The 19,775-nt window shown below is 48.3% G+C and overlaps 1 protein-coding gene across 1 annotated transcript in view; it reads right to left on the bottom strand.

Moving 5' to 3' along the window:
• The window catches only part of LOC133234716 (protein FAM169B-like), a 76,099-nt gene that overhangs the window by 46,544 nt on the left and 9,780 nt on the right, over nucleotides 1-19,775 (bottom strand). Inside the window, exon 3 of the mRNA XM_061395607.1 lies at nucleotides 3,576-3,661. Within this exon, the coding sequence (XP_061251591.1) occupies nucleotides 3,576-3,661 (86 nt within the window). The remainder of the gene's footprint in view (nucleotides 1-3,575; nucleotides 3,662-19,775) is intronic.

The raw sequence follows: 19,775 nt of genomic DNA, 5'->3' as shown, positions 1-19,775 counted from the left end.
AATACTTGACCTTTAAGTATTTATCATCATCATCATCATTTGTGGTTGTGGCTTCTCGACTTAGATTTGCTGGGAGAGCTTCAGCAACTCACAGTTCGTTTCAGTTTGTTTCTTCCACAAGTCAAGGGAGAAGACTGCCTCAGTGGTCTCTCAAACACTTGTATGTTTTTCAGATGCTTCAGTAATAAAAATAAATCAGCTTGCGGCCCTCTAACAAATGGCATGAAGTGCTTAGTCCCAATAAACTTATTAATTGGCCCAGAATGCAAACTATTTCACCTTCATCTGGAGCCAAATCTTAGATGAGAAAAAGATTTGCAAAAGCTGCACCAGCTTAACTCTGAGAAGCCACCCCAATTTTGTATTTCAGACAGTAGCAGCCAAATCAAGTTCTGACTTTAAGAATAACTAGTTCATCACGAAACCCGACGCGTGTGATGTGGGAGGTTATATTTTTCAACTTATAAAACCAAAAAGTTCAGAGGAAAGCCAGAAGAGAAAAACAGATTGCATCTGGCAGAAGGGAAATAACCAATCAAAACCTGGCAGGAGAAAAAAGGAAAAAAAGAAAATGCACTTAATTTGTCCAATTTCATTATGGGGGTGGGAGGGGAATGTGTGACATGTGATTCTGACTTAGAGACACTTCTGAAAACAAAAAAACTAAGATCCAGTTCTAATCCCTCAATTAGGGCCACTAATGATGTTCACAGAAAGAACACTAAGGAAGCTGGGTTTCAGTTTGGTTTGGTAATTTGTGAAGAGCTAGCTAAGAAATAGAATGCAATTAAAAGGAAAGAAGTCAAGACCCCGTGTTCTATAAATTGAGAGGAAAACTATCCCCACACACAGATGGGGCAGACAGATCTTTACAACCTGGTTCATTAAGTGGAATTAACACTCAGTTTCTGTTCACAGCATTAGCCACATTTTCAGAAAATGTGAGGGCTTTCCTGGTCTAAATTTAGAATTGATACACAAAGGAAGTTACCACTCTTGCTCTGGGAAAAAAAAACTATATATATATATATATATATATATATATATATATATATATATGTATGTATATTTAAAGAGCAAACCAGACTCTTGCTAGAATTTAGAGCACCCAGTCGCTCATGCCACCTGCTTCATCTATGGCCAGTGACACACACAGCTATGTCAGGCAGCCTCACTGAGTACATCATGCTTATTTGCTGAACCTCCAGCCACCATTAATTTACTGGAAGAAAGCCCTTTTCAAAATAATATCTATCAAATCAATTAAAAACAGACCTGAAAACGTCTGCCATTTGTGACAATATGGATGGAACTTGAGGGCATGGTGCTGAATGAAATAAGGGGGAAAACAAACAGTGTGTGGCCTCACCTATACATGTAACATTAAACGGCCAACCTCACAGCAACAGAGGCCAAGTGGTGGTTGCCAGGGTCTGGGCATGGGGAAAAGGGAAAGATGATCAGTAGGTTCAAACTTCCAATAATAAGATGGACAAGTTCTGGGGGTCTAATACACAGCATGCTGATTGTAGCTAATGATACCTGTAATTATATACTTGAAAGTTGCCAAGAGCATAGGTCACCACACAAAAAGAAACGGCAATTAGGTGATGTGATGCAGGTTTAACTAACACTGTGGTGGTCATCATTTTGCAGTGTATCAGTGTATCAAAGCAAGACTGAGCACCTTAAACTTGTTCTTTACTCGCTAAGTCGTATATGACTCTTTTGCGACTCCATAGACTGTAGCCCACCAGGCTCGTCTTTCCATGGGATTTCCCAGGCCAGAATACTGGAGTGGGTTGCCATTTCCTCCTCCAGGGGATCTTCCAGACCCAACTACTGAATCCACGTCTTGGCAGGCAATTCTCTACCATTGAGCCCTCCTTAAACTTCCACAGTGTTATATGTCAATTGCATGTATGTGTGCTAAGTCACTTCAGTCATGTCTGACTCTTTGTGACCCTGTGGACCGTAGCCCGTCAGGCTCCTCTGTCCATGGGATTCTCCAGGCAAGAATACTGGAGTGAGTTGCCATGCCCGTCTCCAGGGGATCTTCCCAGCCCAGGGATTGAACCCATGTCTCTTACGTCTCCTGTATTGGCAGGCAGTTTCTTTACCATTTGTGCCACCTTATACCTCAACAAAGCTGGTGGAAGTGATAACCTTGAAACATACTTGAAAAAGATAACCCATAGAAAGGGGAGAAATATTTGCTAACAATATATGCAATAAGAGCTTGCATCTATAATATGGAAAAACTCTTACAACTCAACAGTCAAAAGTCAATCCAATTAAAAAGCGGGCCAAGGATTTTAATAGCTACTTTCCCCAAAATGGACAAAAAGTACATGTAAAGATGCTGAACATCCTTAGCCACAGGGAAACTTTACCCTTGCCATCCTCAGTCTCTATAAAGCCACAGCACCTCAAAGCCCACCAGGCCTGCCATCAGAGAGGCTAGAGTTGTGTCCAGTTAAATTACTTACTAGCTATGTGGCTCAGCTTCAACTTCTTTGTCTACAAAGCAAATACCTTAAAGATTTTGAAGTCAGATAATCCCTGTCAAAAGTCTAGGTAATACACAGGCTAGCATCTAGCACAGTGTCTAACTCATGCTGCTGCTAAGTCGCTTCAATCGTGTCCGACTCTGTGCGACCCCATAGACGGCAGCCCTATCAGGCTTCTCCATCCCTGGGACTCTCCAGGCAATAACACTGGAGTGGGTTGCCATTTCCTTCTCCAATGCATGAAAGTGAAAAGGGAAAGTGAAGTTGCTCAGTCATGTCTGACTCTTAGTGACCCCATGGACTGCAGCCTACCAGGCTCCTCCATCCATGGGGTTTTCCAGGCAAGAGTACTGGAGTGGGGTGCCATTGCCTTCTCCGAAAAGTACCAATAAATCTACTGGAATGTAATAAAACTTCCCTACACACTAGAGAGATGATGTGGATTAATGTTTCAGAATTAAGACAGGAGAGGCCACTCAAGAAGGCGAGAGAGATTTACCAATAGACAGATATCTGTTACATATAGCCATTAACACTATTTTTCTTGAAGGTGGGGTGTTATATATGGAACAGTGCCCACCAAAAAGATATTAAAGTCCTAACCCCCAGTGCTGTGAATGTGATTTATTTGGAAAAAGGGTCTTGACCGCATCAAGATGAGGTCATTAGGGTGGGCCCTAATCCAACATGACAGGTGTCCATATAGAAAGGGGGAATTTGGACAGAGCCAGACAGGGACAGAGGGATGAGGGTGGGAAGATACAGGGAGAGCACTGCTGAGAAGCCAAGGAAAGCTCAAGTTAGGAGACACGCCTGGAACAGATTCCCTCACCGGCCTTGGAAGAAACCAGCCCCGCCAACACTGTGCTTTTGGACTTCCAGCCCCTGGGACTGGGAAATAACACATGTCTGTTGTTTAAACCACCCAGTCTGCTGGCACTTTGTTAGAGCAGTCCTATAAAATGAATCCACAGGGGTAGACTAACTTACTAACATGAGAATAAGCATGCTGACCTTTACAAACACTTACAATCACAATATCCACTTAAATTTGCAATGCCTCACCTTCATCAGACCTTCTCTTGAAGGATTGGAGGTTCTTAGTACATCTTCAGTGGCCCACCAGGACTGCTTCACATAAACAGCCACAACTGAAAGAGAAAGCCAAGAGAAAATGATGAGGTGTACATGGCCATCAAAGGGGCAGTTTTATCAGCTTGCAGCCACTGTCAAGATGCAAAGGAAAGTTTACGTGTGAGAAAAGAGATGATGTTTCTAGGATGAGTTGTCTGAGAGCACTCACCAGGACAGAGCGACCAGTCTCACCTGAAAGGGCTTCAGAGCTGTCTGCAGAGATGGCCTGTTAACGACCCCAACACAGGACGTACCCCAGTGCTGCTGGGGGCAAGAGGCTGCACAGTAGTACCGACAAATTCAATGGGTGAGAATTACATTTTTTTTTAAAAGTCCAACTATATGACCCAACTTGTAACTCCACAAATTTAGGCAAACCCAACATTATCTAAGGGCATGGAATGACCCCTCGTTATCCTGGGTGCTGGGTTTGGCATTGGCTTCTTTTACATGCTTTTCTTTCATTCTCACAATGAAATTGACATCTGCATTCTTCTGAGGACACTGACATTCTGAGAAGGAAAGGCAACCAGCAAGGAGGGCTGAGGTCAGGTCCTGCCCTCAGACCCGGGACTCCAAGCTTAATGCTCTTTCCAAGATGGGTCAGTTGTAGATGGGGAAATTGTGCAGGGGGTGGTGGGGGTCTTTGGGTAAGAGAACTCTGGGGCTAGGACCTACATGAGAGGGAGGGTAGAGACATCTCTCCCACCCTACTCCTGCCCCCACGTTCTGAGACAATCACTGAGACCTGTTGATTCCACCCACTCTGAGTTTGGACATGGGGACTTCCCTCGTGGCTCAGACAATAAAGAATCCACCTGCAATGCAGGAGACCCAAGTTTGATCCCTGGGTCAGGAAAATCCCCCGGAGAAGGGAATGGTTACCCACTCCAGTATACTTGCCTGGAGAATACCACGGGCAGAGGAGCCTGGCAGGCTACAGTCCATGGATTTGTAAAGAATCAGACATGACTGAGCGACTAACACCTGCTGCTTAGTAGAGGTGATCCTGGAACACCCTCAGACTCACCAGGCCCCAGCTTTCTCATCAGAACTACCCAGGCTGATCAGCCAAGGTGGCTGACAAGTTCGGATGAGGATCAGATGTGAAACATGCAGCACAGGGCCAGGCAGGTAGGGGCACCCAGCATCTGCTAATTAACACGCCAGTTCCTCCCTGCTTCTGCTGCAGCCACCAGGCCCCATCATCCCACCTGCTGCCTCCCGACAGGATCCACCCCCCAGAGCCCTGGATGCCCGTTGGTCTGTCCCCACCCGTCCCCTGTCCCAGTCTCCCCTGCCAGTCTTTCCATCCTAACGGGCTGCTCCAAAGGCAAATCCAGTCATGGCCTCCGCCTCTTATCTCCCAACAGAGCAGCTCTCCTTTCGTGGCTTAAAAATCACATTTTAAAACACTAAAGTCACTTTGGCTGCTTTCTGGCAATTATTTTTAAAGATTGTTTTTTAAGAGAAGTTTTAGAGCTTCCCTGGTGGCTCAGCAGTGAAGAGTCTGCCCGCCAATGCAGGAGACATGGGTTTGCTCCCTGATCCAGGAAGACCCCAAATGCTGCAGGGCAACTAAGCCCCTGCACCATAGCTATTGAGCCTGTGCTCTGGAGCCCGGGAGCCATAACCACGGAGCCCACATGCTGCAGCTACTGAAGCCTGCATGCCTGGGAGCCCATGCTCTGCAACGGGATAAGCCACCACAATGAGAAGCCTGCCCACCACAGCGAGAGAGTAGCCCCCACTCTCCGCAACTAGAGAAAAACCCTTGCAGCAACAAAGACCCAGCACAGCCAGAAATAAATAAACAAAATTATTTTTAAAAGAAAGTTAAGTGCTTTTAAAAGAGAAGTTTTAGGTTCATGGCAAAATTGAGAGGAGCGAACAGAGATTTCCCATATTCCCCCTCCCCAGACACACAACCCTTGTTATCATCATCTTCCACCAGCGTGGGACACTCGTTACAACCGACGGACCTAAACTGACACTTCATGATCACCCGACGTTTCCATCAGGGTTCACTCTTGTACATTCTATGGGTTTGGACAAATGTATCATCACACCTGTGATCGTACCTATCACTACGATATCACACAGAGTATTTTCATTGCCCTGAAAGCTGTCTGTGCTCTGCCTGCTCATCCCTTCCTACTACCTCCTACCCCTGGCAACCACTGATCTTTTTCCTGTCTCCATAGTTTTGCCTTTTCCAGAAGGTCATACGGTATGTAGCGTTTTCAGATTAGTTTCTTCGTTATGCAAAGAACTGACTCATTGGAAAAGACCCTGATGCTGGGAAAGATTGAAGACGGGAGGAGAAGGGGACAACAGAGAATGAAATGGTTGGATGGCATCACTGACTCAATGGACATGAGTTTGAGTAAGCTCCAGGAGTTGATGATGGACAGGGAAGCCTGGCATGCCGCAGTCCACAGGGTTGCAAAGAGCCAGACACAACTGATTGACTGAACTAACAGTGAAATGCGTTTAAGTTTGCTCTATGTCTGTTTATGGGGCTTTCCTCATTGCTCAGTTGGTAAAGAATCCACCTACAATGCAGGAGACCCCGGTTCAATTCCTGGGTGGGGAAGATCCCTTGGAGAAGGGATAGGCTACCCACTCCAGTATTCTTGGGCTTCCCTTGTGGCTCAGCTGGTAAAAAATCTGCCTGCAATGAGGGAGACCTGACTTCGATCCCTGAGTTGGGAAGATTCCTGGAGAAGGGAAAAGCTACCCACTCCAGTATTCTGGCCTGGAGAATTCCATGGACTGTATAGTCCATGGGGTCGCAAAGAGTCAGACATGACTGAGCAACTTTCACTTTCCCATGGGGCTTCCCAGCTGGCGCTAGTGGTCAAGAATCTGCCTGCCAATGCGGGAGACACAAGACACGCATGTTCCATCCCTGGGTCAGGAAGATCCCCTGGAGGAGGACACAGCAACCCACTCCAGTATTCTCGCCTGAAAAATTCCACGGACAAGAGCAGCCTGGGCGGCTACAGTCCAAGGGGTCACAAAGAGTCAGACACGACTGAGCACACATGTCTTTCATAGATATTTCACAGCTCAAAATCATTTCCAGCACTGTATTCAGTGCTAAAATATTCCACTGTCTGAATGCACCATAGTTCAGTCCTCCTCCACTATCTTTTTATCCTACTTATATTGCCATTTCTATACCTGCTTCTCAAGACAGGTATCTGAGCCTCCAGGGGTCCAGGAACCACAAGATAAAAAAAAAAAAAAAAAAAAGTCTTCCCCGTCAAATCTCTTTAGCTGGAGAATTGAAGGAAAAAACAACCCAGAGTAGAAAACAAAAGTCCCTTGAACATGTAACGTCAGGCTCAAGACTTTAAAATAAATTTTGTGCGGCAATCGAGTTAAGCTGCCACCACCTTCCTCCCTATTCCTCTCTGCTCTTGGAGGAACTTAAGACCAAGTGATGACATTAGCTATGATTGAGCACTAACTCTGCACAGCCAGTTCCTTCTTTCCAAAACCCAATAGCATCTAATTCACTGTCAGTTTCATACCAGTGGTGAATTTTGTCTTCTCCAACAATAGTTCTCAAATTGATAGAGCCGACTGAGAGAGAAGAGCCAATTAAATGCTTGACATCTGCCTTCATTTATTCAACTAAATTCATGCTCCAAATGGCACCTACTAGAACTTGCAGGAGGCTTATGAAACCATAAGGATTATTTTCCTGCTTAACAAGGTGAATCAATAAAAGATGTTCCGTTTACTAATATGGTGTATTACTTGTAATACAGATGCTCGATTTACTAAGACAGTTTCAAACAGGAAATGTGTTACGACTTGGTGTTTGTGTGGTGCCTTGCAAAGTTTCACGGTGCACTGCAGAGCATTAATTAGCCACACAAGTTGTCACAGAATAGATTGAATTTTTTTTTCAAAACTAATCTTAAGCTGTTAAGTATACATAACAATGAAAGTGACGTCTGATCAAATTTAATAGGCTTAAAATGCATTGTCTCCAAAACGACTCTTGAAAAAGAGAATCAGCCTTCCAAAGAACAGCAGCTTTTGATCAGAAAAGCCTGCGACCTAGTCAAGAGGAGACAGGCAGGGGGAACGGGACAGAGCCCTTGGAGAGAGGCTGTTCCTAGTTCAGCAAGGACAAAAGGTGGACCCTCGGGGGACAGGCAGCCACCGCAGAGCCAGCCTCGGGGCATCACTTCCGAGACACTGGGGCCAGCAGTTTCCGAGAGGCACAGTAGAAACCGCACAACTGTAGTTTTAAAAGACAAAAAGAATCCTGATCAGAACCCTCTGGCTCTCCACCACGTAGGACCTGGGAGACTGGACCCCTGCAAAAGACTGAGCCATGGTGTCAGCAATCGACAGGTCACTGTGGGTGACAGGCCAGCCTCACTGCTCTGATTTAGTGCCCATCTCCCCCCGAGTGACAGGTGACCACAAAGAAGATGCCAGTAATGGATTGTATTCTGTGACACCCCAAGGTTTCCCAAACAAGTTAAGACAGTGAGGCTGACTGACTCCCAGTGACCTGGCTTAATCAAGGCTCAGCAGGATGAACTGAATTCTACCAGCTGGGGCTGAGTTCCCGGACGCACAAATGGCCCAGCTCCCCAGAGGCCGCTGAGTAAGTCTGCATCCTTGCCCCTGGGAGTCAGTAGCCTGCAGAGAAGAGAGAGTTAAACAAGCTGCTGCAATATGGAGCAGGACGTGATAGACGCTGGAATCAAGCTGGGAGCCAGAGTCCAGAGGACCCAGAGGAGGGGTCAGTTCTGCTGAAGGGCTGGGAAATTAGAAGACACTTGCTCCTTGGAAGGAAAGCTATGATCAACCTTGACAGCATATTAAAAAGCAGAGACATTACTTTGCCAACAAAGGTCCATCTAGTCAAAGCTATGGTTTTTCCAGTAGGCATGTATGGATGTGAGAGTTGGACTATAAAGAAAGCTGAGCACCAAAGAATTGACGCTTTTGAACTGCAGTGTTGGCGAAGACTCTTGAGAGTCCCTTGGACAGCAAGGAGATCCAACCAGTCCATCCTAAAGGAAATCAGTCCTGGATATTCATTGGAAGGACTGATGCTGAAGCTGAAGTGCCAGTACTTTGGCCACATGATACAAAGAACTGACTCATTGGAAAAGACCCTGATGCTGGGAAAGACTGAAGGTGGGAAGAGAAGGGGATGACGGAAGATGAGATGGTTGGATGGCATCACTGACTCAATGGACATGAGTTTGAGTAAACTCTGGGAGTTGGTGATGGACAGGGAAGCCTGGCATGCTACAGTCCATGGGGTTTCAAAGAGTCGGACACAACTGAGCAGCTGAACTGAACTGAACTGGGAAAGCATCCACAGGAAGTTGGCCAGATCAGGTTCTGGATCGCCGGGTAAGGCATCAGAACAGGCAGAGACGACAGGGGAGGGCAGGGTAACCCTCGAGAAGAGGCACAGAGCCATGCAAAGCCAAGGCCACACTCAGGACACCTCAAGCAGTGTGCTGGGCAAGGCTTAAACATGGGAGAGGCAGAGGGGCGAACATCGATTATAGCAAGGTTGCAGCAAACAAGGCTAATGTGTAGAAGCCCATCACTTCCCTACATGCCAGCAATGGACAAGTGGAATTTGAAATTACAAACAATACCATTTACATTCAGTTCAGTTCAGTCACTCAGTTGTGTCTGACTCTTTGCGACCCCATGAATCACAGCATGCCAGGCCTCCCTGTCCATCACCAACTCCCAGAGTTCACCCAAACTCATGTTCATCGAGTCAGTGATGCCATTCAGCCATCTCATCCTCTGTCATCCCCTTCTCCTCCTGCCCCCAGTCCTTCCCAGCATCAGGGTCTTTTCCAATGAGTCAACTCTCCGCATGAGGTGGCCAAAGTATTGGAATTTCAGCTTTAGCATCAGTCCTTCCAATGAACACCCAGAAATGGTCTCCTTTAGGATGGACTGGTTGGATCTCCTTGCAGTCCAAGGGACTCTCAAGAGTCTTCTCCAACACCACAGTTCAAAAGCATCAATTCTTCGGTGCTCAGCTTTCTTCACAGTCCAACTCTCAAATTCATACATGACCACTGGAAAAACCATAGCCTTGACTAGATGGACCTTTTTTGGCAAAGTAATGTCTCTGCTTTTGAATATGCTGTCTAGGTTGGTCAAAACTTTCCTTCCAAGGAGTAAGCGTCTTTTAATTTCATGGCTGCAATCACCATCTGCAGTGATTTTGGAGCCCCAAAAATAAAGTCTAACACTGTTTCCACTGTTTCCCCATCTATTTGCCATGAAGTGATGGGACCAGATGCCATGATCTTAGTTTTCTGAATGTTGAGCTTTAAGCCAACTTTTTCACTCTCCTCTTTCACTTTCATCATTAGCATCCCCCAAAAATGAGATACTTAGGCTTATACAAAATAAAATATTTTCATTTATATAATCTAATAAAATATGTATAAAAGCTATACAAGGAAAATTATTTACAAAACTCTGATGAACAAAATCAAAGAAAAACTAAATAAAGAGATATTCTGTGTTCTTGAATAGGAAGCTTCAATAGAATCAAAATGCCAGTTCTTCCCAACTTGACGTATAGACGCAATACAATCCAAATGAAAATTCCATGAAGTTATTTTGTGGATTTCCCTGAAATGATTCTGAGGTTTACAAAGAGAGGCAAAAGACAATACTAGAAGAGAACAAACTTGGAGAATGGACACTACCCAACTTCCAGATTGCAGTAACCCAGACAGTATAGCATCAGGTGAACAGACAGACCAATGCAACAGAATGTAGAGCCCAGAAACAGACCTACACAAATGTAGTCAACTTCTATGTAGTCATCTTTGACAGAGGCGCTGGAGAAGGAACTGGCAACCCACTCTGGTATTCTTTCGTGCAGAATCCCATGGACAGAGGAGCCTGGAGGGCTGCAGTTCATGGGGTCGCAAAGAGTCAGACACGACTGAGCACACACGCATGATGGAAGAGCAAATGCAACACAGGAGAACACAGATAGTCTTTCTAACAAACGATGCTGGGACAAATGGACATCCACATGCCGAGAAATAAATCTCAACACGTAACTTTCACTCTTCACAGACGCCACCTCTACAAACATAAACCAGTGCTGACAGACAGAGGAAACAGGAAGCATTTTGGACACGGCCCTGTGGACCTCGTATGAGAGAAGACAGGGCTCAGTGCCAGGCAGGGCTCAGAGTCCAGCTTCTTCAATTACTAGCTGCATGACCTTCACCCCCTGCCCCACCTTGGGTCCCCCGTCTGTCATATGGAGCCCTCAACAGCCTCTTAACCTAGTCTTTACACAGTTTTGCTGAAAGAGCTCACTTCACTCAACTGCTTTACCCAAAGTGTCTGAAGCTTTTCAGTCATTTCCAAAGACTTCCTCCACCTGCTTCAAGTGTTGCTCTGGGATTCCAAAGAAGTATGAAAAGCCCTTGTTGTTTGCTGGCTTTTGTCAGGGACACAATGGAAGCTCTTTCTAACACCCTGTTTCTTCCTGGGAGCTCTCTTGCCCAACTTCCTGCTCCGGTTTGCATGGGAAATGTCTGCCTCTCTTCCCCACCTTGACCACTACCATCCTGTCCGCCACCTCCCAGTGTGAGTGAGGACACGTTCCTCCCCACTGCGCTCGGTCCTTTTCCATCAGGGAGTGTTAGCCAACCGTCATATTCCTTGCTTCCTCCTCCAAAGTTTGTGAGGACAACCATACCCGATCAAGGCACACACTTTCACCTGCCCAGAAGCTCCCAAGATTTTTAAACCTTTCACCTTGCCTAAGATTTCTTAATGGAGCTAAATCCTTTTTTATTTAAATATCTTTAAATAAAACAATCACCTTTTAAAAATTGGGTGAGGGAGAGCTGGTTGCCACCCGTCACCTTGCACGGGGCGGAGGGGGGGGCCTGTGGCAGTGGGGAGCTCTCCTGAGAAGGACTTGAAGGAGCAAGGAGAAGCACTGCAAGGATTGGTGATCTTGGCAGGGGATGGTGGCAGGGGACGGAGGCCCTGCTTACTGGGCCTCCTCATCTGCCAGCACCGAGGATAGGGGAGCAGCAGTTCAGGGCCCTCCAGAGGCCACAATTCTGAAGCACATGGTCATCCAACCCACATGCTGAGTAGCTATTGTGAACAGAGCACATAATAAAGCCACCACAGGAATGCAAGTTAGACTCTGGCTTAAGACATCTACAACCTGGAGGAGGAGACAGCACCTGGGACACGAAGCACCTCCAGCCATGGAGGCCTCTGGGGCCACACCCTACAGACCATCAGCAGCCACCATGCTTCAGAGGAGGAGAGGAACATGATACTGTTACTGATTTAAAGTAATAATATTCTCCAGAACCACATGTCCAAGCACCTACCAAGCACCTGGTTTGTTTGGTTTTTTCCCCTCAGGTGAGGCTCAGAGGGGTTGGGAAACTCAAAGTCAAGTGCCTGCAAACAGCAGTGTTGGGACTGGACATGAACTGGGTCTCACAGGTGTTAGAGCACCTGCTCTAACCACTATACTCCAGGGGCAGAATAGACAGAGAGATGGATGACAGAGTCAGGACCAGGCCCTGAGAAGGCTGGCAGAGTAGGGAAGGCAGAGATGAGAGGAGAGGTGAGGAGGTGGCCAGGCAAAACACTGATGAGCACGGAGAGGCCAACAGGAAAGATCTTAACAGAGTGAACCTCGTTCAGCACTTTGAGATGGGAAGGAGGTGATTTATTCATTTATTCAGCAGACACTTGACACCAGGGACCCAGGACAGAAGACATTGCTCAGCAGGAGCAAGACAGACCACCAGGCCATGACCAGCACCCCAGATGTAAGCAGCATCAGGCAACCACTCAAGGGCCGTGTCTTCATCCATTCATGCAGCTGTGACAGAACACCATATATGACAATACAAGTTTACTTCTCACACTTGTGGAGGCTGGAAGTCTGAGATCATGGTCAGGTTCCGATGAGAGCCTTCCGGGCCACAGACAGCCAACTTCTCACTGTGTCCTTACGTGGCAGAAGGGGAAAGGGAGGCCTCTGGGGTCTCTTTGATAAGGGCATTAATTCCATTTGAAAGAGCCCCACCCTCAAGACGTAAGCACATTCCAAACGCCCCACATCCCAACCCTATCACCTGGTTTAGGATTTCAGCATATAAATTTGGTGGGTGACACAGACATTCGGACCATAGCAAGCTGTCTGGAAGGAGTGGGGCAGAGTTCCAAGAACAGGCATGAGCCAGACTAGGTTCCGACACTGAGGTGCCTGGGGACCAGGCTGAGGTAAGAGGTAAGAGGCTTTGTAATAAGTCTCTGGAGGAGTCCAATCAATGATAGACATGATCAGAGTGGTGGTTTACGAAGAGAACATGTAGGTTGGGCCCAGGTGGGAAGAATTAGCCCTTTTGAGATTAAGAAGAACAAAAACATTGCTTGAGAAGATCACACTGGATTTGGGGGCGGGTTAAGGCTGGAGCCAGGGAAGACGATGGAGGGTATGAAGATCCAGCCAAGAAGTGAGGCAAGGCTGAGCTCAGCAGTCACGCTGCTGGGAAGGGGAAGCCTGGGGGCAGGGAAGACCACCTGTGAGCCAAACTGGCCCTAAGGCAGAAGAGACAGCGGAGGTGGGGCTCGAGCAGAAGGAAGTGGGTGCTGCACCAGGAGGCATTGAGGAGGTGGGAGAGGTGTGAGACAGCGAGGTCAGCGTGGCCAGCGGGATACACAAACCGAGCTGAGCAGAGTCAGAGAAGGTCCATGCCCCACGCCATCACAGGAGCCTGGGAGGGAGAAGTTTCCACGTGTGTGCATATGCAAGCCCACAGACAAACACACACACCCCCTGCCTGAATGCTATGTCGCTTCTTTGCTACCCCCTGGACTGTAGCCCGCCAGGCTCCTCTGTCCAAGGGATTCTTCAGGCAAGAATACTGGAGTGAGCTGTCATGCCATCCTCCAGGGGGTCTTCCCAACCCAGGGATCAAATCCTCACCTCTTATGTCTCCTGCATTGGCAGGTGGGTTTTTTACCACTAGTGCCACCTGGGAAGCCCACATACCCCTTACCTCCCCACAGTAATTGCCAGTTGTTCACGGACTGGCCCCTGGTTCCCACTTCTTCAGTCACAGCTGACGGAGCTTCAGGCGGGTCTCCCTGCTGCCCGCACCCTCCTCCCTCAGTTGCTTCTCCAGAATCTAAGCCACCACGGCCCTGTTACAAATCTAAGAAATATGTAGTTCCCCCAAAATAGAGCACAGTTAAACCAAAGTGACAGGCCATCTTCCCGAAAGCAAAATACACGTAGGAAAAAAAAATGCTGAAAAGTCCTGGCAGAGGACAGCACATAAACACATTCCAAGGCATTGCATGACTTTTATGCAACATGGACTGGGCCAGTCAATAATTTGAGGGGAGGGGAAAAATACACGAGTTGACATGGCAACGGTCACATCACATTACTCGGGCTACCATTTCCATACAGATGTCTTCCTTAAAGGAAAACACTTCCCCACATACCCTGTGAACTTGGGCGCCTCTCTGCCAGGGAGAAGGGAACATCTGGTTTGCCTTGTATCTGCATCAGCCTCCCTGTGGGTCTCAGGCGCTTCTTGCCTTCAGCAACTTGGTTTCCATGAGTGGAGATTTTAACTCAAGGAAGATGGAGTGAGATGGGGGTGCCTGGATGCTGAGGCCCAGATGGACTGCAGGGCGTTGGAGGCAGAAAGAAACCCACTCTGGAGCTAGTCTGTCTAGGAAAGGCATCTTCAAAATCATAGGCTGCACCCAGGCCAGCACAGCACATTTCTCAGGCCTGGGAAGCAGAGAGAAGTGCAGACAGCCCAAGCTGTAGTGGTAAAACCCTCGGATGACTCAAAGAAGCACCTCCCAGCCCAGACAATGGCTCCATCCTTGACACTCAGAATATTTTCCTTGGAGCTTCCCTGTTTTCCAAATACCATCAGTCCCTTGGTAAGAATGACATGTCTCTGTTTGTGGGATGCTCTTTTCCCCTACACTGACATCCAGCTCACAGTAAGTGCCATAAATTAACAGGGAATAAAGAAGGAAATCCCAAACAATAGCCAACATGTGTTCCCAAAACCCAGTGCTGTCACTGCAAATAGATCTTCAATCTGCACCCGTCACGGCCCAAGGAAAACAGAACTCCTGTGATTTCCAGCACGAGCTCTCTTAGCTTCTGTGAAGTCAGGTCCTGCTCAACCTGGGGGCTACCTGACGCCCCCCACACTTGCCCAACCACACAGGCACCTTAGCCACCAGGCAGAGCAGGTACTTAAATTGAGGCTGAATTTCTGAGGCTCTTTTCCCCCAAACTGTCAAGCCCACGTAAGTGGGATGCCCCTTTGTAGAAGGCGGGAGGATGGGACCCATTTCAAGTTGATGCCTACCTCTACATTATCCAAAACGCAAGCATAAAGGCATAAAAATTCATCATCCATGGAATCATAGGAAGCTGTACCAAGGAGGCTGCTCACCAGGTGGTCCCTGGACCCTTGAGTCTGCAGGGGTCATCACACTTCAAAGCCAGGAAAACTGCGATTACTTCTCCGCATATCTCTCCTCCACTCCCACCATATTAGCCTGCTTTTTGCCAGAAAGACAAAAATCACTGCACCGACTAATGTCCGTAGGCTCACTCTGCAAACAGAGCTGGGTTTGGCCCCATCCCTTCCACCCACCGGGAGGCCTGACGTCTCCCTCAAGGCACCCAGGGAACCAGGAGCTGCTCTGGCCGGGTCCCCTCTCCCTGAAGTTCAGAGATTCACAGTTCCTCCCCCACTCCCACTTCCCTGGTGACTCAGATAGTAAAGAATCTGCCTGCAATGCGGAAGACCTTGGGTCGATCCCTGGGTTGGGAAGATCCCCTCCAGAAAGGCATGGCAACCCACTCCAATATCCTTGCCCAGGAAATCCCACGGACAGAGGAGCCTGGTGGGCCACAGTCAATGCGGTTGCAGAGAGTCAGAGACAACCTTCCCTTTCTTATCCCCCCTGCTCACAATCTGTGCGGCCTGCTCAGGGGTGAGGAATGTCCCAGAAAGACCCTTCCATTCCTACAGAAGTTCCTTGGGCCTCTTGGGGCACACCTCACTTCCCCCCCTCCCACCCTTGGTGACCCACCACCCACCTGCCCCAAACGCAGCCCAGACAAGGCCTGGCCCTGGGCCCACCGTGTCGCAATCCCCGCCTAGCCCACGACAGCCACCAGGAAGGCGGCTCCTCAGCGGCTCTGGTTTCAACTGAATGTTTGCCTTGGCTCTTGCTGTCACTGCAGGCCTAGAATGGGCATGCTTTTCCAGGAAAAAATCATCATTTTTTGATTCCCTGCTTGTTTTTCTCAGGGTGCACATGACATGCAATCACCAAAAACCGTAAATAAATTAGCAGCAATTTGAAGGATGAGTGTTATGCTTGGTCACAAAATGTCCTGGAGGCGAGCTAGGGGGAACCGATGTTCCAATCACGGAAGCCAGCATGTGGTAACAAACACAAACATCCTTCCCCCCGCCCGCCCACCCCGCTCCCCTGCCCACTCCCCTTCTCCTCAAGGACCCTGCTTTCCATTTCTCAGCTGTGCTGCCTCCCCTGCAATTCACCCCGCTCCCTCCAGGAAGAAAGAGCCAAGAAAGGCTGCAGAGCAGTGTGCAGCTGGGACCCGGCCCACGCCCAGACCCCGCCTCCAATTTGACAGCCCCCAGACCCTGCAGACAGCTCAGGTTGCCTCACCCCAAGCTTTTCCTTCCAGATCACCCAGCACAGTGAGCACTATCACTGATTCAGGCTGGAGCCCAAGTGTCTCCTGGATTCCCCTCCTGCCTGCTCCAGTCCATCCCAAATCCTGTCATTTCCATCGGTGAGCCCTCAGTCCCCTCCTCTGGGTGCCCTCAGACTCCTGGACCCCCAACACTTGTTCTCCCTTCTCTCCACCTTCTCTCTGATCATGACTAAGACATTCCTCGAAGGACTGAGATCCAAAGGCAGGACGCTTCCTCCCACCCCAGTCCCTACCCAGCCTCCATAACATCACCAGGCATCTTGCCCACTCTCCCAGCACAGCCTCCCCACCAGTTAGGGGCCACAAGCATAGAGAAGGCTTTAGGAAAAGTGAAAAAAGTTAAACTGTTAGTTGCACAGTTGTGTCCAACTCTTTATGACCCCATGGACTGTAGCCCGCCAGACTCCCCTGTCCATGGAATTCTCCAGGCAAGAACACTGGAGTGGGCAGCCATTCCCTTCTCCAGGGAATTTTTCCTGACCCAGGGTGCGAACCCAGGTCTCCTACATTGCAGGCAGATTCTTTACTGTCTGAGCCACCAGGATCTCCCAGGCTTTACGAATGTAAACTTCAAAACATTCAGAGAAAGGGGTCAGCGAGACTCAGGGCCAGAGTCCAAGGTGGGGTGCTGCCTGGGATGAGAGGGGCCTCCCTCCTGGGTCCCCAGTGCCTCCATGGGTGCTGCTTCAGGCCCAGAGTGCCCAGCCCTGCAGGGCAGAGTGGCTGTGTGCCCACTGCATGCCCACCAGCCAGCCGGAGGCTGGGAGAGAAGAGAGTCCCAGGGAGCAGGCAGTGGAGAACTTCTCAGGCCTCCTACCTTCTACGTTGGCCAGACAGGCACTTCCCTGACAAGGACTCCATGCTCCTCCTACACCTCGCAATACTCAAGAGTCCCCTTATTCTGGAAACTTCCGTAGCATTGTGGCATTGCATCTCTTACATGCGACTCAATTATAAACTCCCATTTTTAATCAGGCTCTGGACATTCTTTGTCCTGCCTTCTAATCATCAACTACTAGGTTTTATACAGGATGAAAAAAGCCAGTAAACAAACAGATATTGTCAGGAGAGCTGGAAAAAAAATCTGACAAGTTTCCTGACAAGGAAAACAGGAAGAGATCATCTAGGAAAAGTAACCGTGTGGCCTAGGAGCCCGCAGAGAGCTTCCATCAGAAAGAGCAAAAGCTAAAAGGAAGAGCGTCAAGGGTGGAAGAGGCCCCCCACGGCCAAGGTCCCCAGGCCCAGCACAGTCCTGTAAGATCAAGGTATGAAAAGGTGGGCAGGGAGGAAGTTCAGGCAGGCTGGGAAGACTTTCAAGGAAACAGGAGAGCTCCCTGGGGTGGCTGGCCAGACAGAGGAGAGAGCCTGAGGCAGAAACACACCTTAGCCAGAGGCGCTAAGGGCCACAAGGAAGCCTCTTCACTGGAAAGGTGACCACGGTGGTTTAGTCACCAAGGTGTGTCCGACTCGTGCAACCCCACGGACTGTAGCCCGCCAGGCTCCTCTGTCCATGGGATTTTCCAGGCAAGAATACTGAAGTAGGTAGCCATTTCCTTCTCCAGGGGATCTTCCCGACCCAGCGATCAAACTCAGGTCTCCTGCATTGCAGGCAGATTCTTTACCAGCTGAGCCACAAGGGAAGCCCCAGAACACTGGAGTGGGTAGCCTATCCCTTCTCCAGCGAATCTTCCTGACCCAGGAATTGAACCGGGGTCTCCTGCATTACAGGCGGATTCTTTACCAACTGAGCTATCAGGGAAGCCCCAAGAGCAGGGAAGGTGTCACTTATTATATCAATGAGATGATTTTTGACCCACCCAAGGATGGGACCTGGGCTTCCCTGGTGGCTCAGATGGTAAGCAACCTGCCTGCAGTGCGGGAGACCCGGGCTCGACCCCTGGGTCGGAAAGGTCCCCTGGGGAAGGGAATGGCCACCTACTTCAGCATTCTTGCCTGGAGAATCCCATGGACAGAGGAGCCTAGCAGGCTATAGTCCATGGGGTCACAAAGAGTCAGACACAACTGAGCAACTAATACACAGACAAGGATCACAAGGATGGGACCTGGTTGCCAGGAGAACCAACCATGTGATTAGAGAGCTTGAATTTTTGGTCCCATTCCCCAATGTCCAGGGGGAGAGAGCTTAGAGGTTTAATCAATTGCCAATGGTCGGTGATTTAATCAATCATGACTATGTAATGAAGCTCCTATAAAAATCCAAAAGGACTGGGTTCAGAGATTCTGGGCTGGTGAACATGTTGGAGGCATAGAATCACACGAACCTCTGGCTTATAACCAGTCAGTCAGAAGGAACTGCATGGGCTTGAGACTGGCACCTAAAGTGGGGAGCAGGGGAGTCTGGTAGGACCGAAACCTTAACCTATAGACTTTGGTGGTCTCTCCAGGTAGTGGCCAGATTGAGTTGAACAGAAGAACATCCAGCTGGGGTCTGGAGACCTACTTGATGCTGTGGGAAATCACCCACTTCCACACCCTGGAAACTGGATCTCAAAACACATTTCATCTGAACAGACATTTTCCAAAGACATACAGATGGCCAACACGTACACAAAAAAGTGTTCAACATCACTAATAATCAGGGAAATACAAACCAGAACCATAATGAAGTATCACCTCCCATCTGTTAGAATGGTTATTATCCAAAAGTCAAGAGATCGTGAGTGTTGGTGAGCATGTGCAGAAAAAGGAAACTTTATGCACTGTTGATGAAGATGTAAATTGGTGCAGTCATGATGAAAAACAGTATGGGGGGGGGGGTCCCTTACATTTTTTTTTCAAACAGAACTACCCCTTGATTCAGCAATCCCAATCTGGGTATTAATCTAAAGAAAAAAAAAAACTTGAAAAGATATATGCACATACATCTCCACAAAAGCGTGGATAACAATTTTCACAGCAGCATTACTCACAATAGTCAAAAGGTGGAAAAACCCGAATGTCCATCAGTCAGTAAACAGGTAAACAGAAGGTGGCAAATGCACACAGTGAAATAATATTCAGCCATAAAAAGTAAATGCAGTACTAAGACTTGCTAAAACATGGACGATCCCTGAAGGCACTGTGAAGGAAGAAAGTCAGAGGCGCAAGTCCACACACTGCCTGAGTCCATTCAAGGGAAATGTCCAGCCGAGGCAGATCTGCAGAAACAGAAGAGATCGCCTAAGGCTGAGGCAGGTAGGGAAGTGGGGTTGGTGTCTTTTAAGGGTAATGAAGATCAAGCGTGGTGAGAGATGCATAACTCTGAATACACTAAAAACCACTGAACTATATGCTTTAAATGGGTAATTGTATGATAC

The sequence above is a fragment of the Bos javanicus genome, chromosome 21 (assembly GCF_032452875.1).
Source record: "Bos javanicus breed banteng chromosome 21, ARS-OSU_banteng_1.0, whole genome shotgun sequence".
Lineage (NCBI taxonomy): Eukaryota > Metazoa > Chordata > Mammalia > Artiodactyla > Bovidae > Bos > Bos javanicus.
This window is presented reverse-complemented; position numbering and strand designations above follow the sequence as displayed.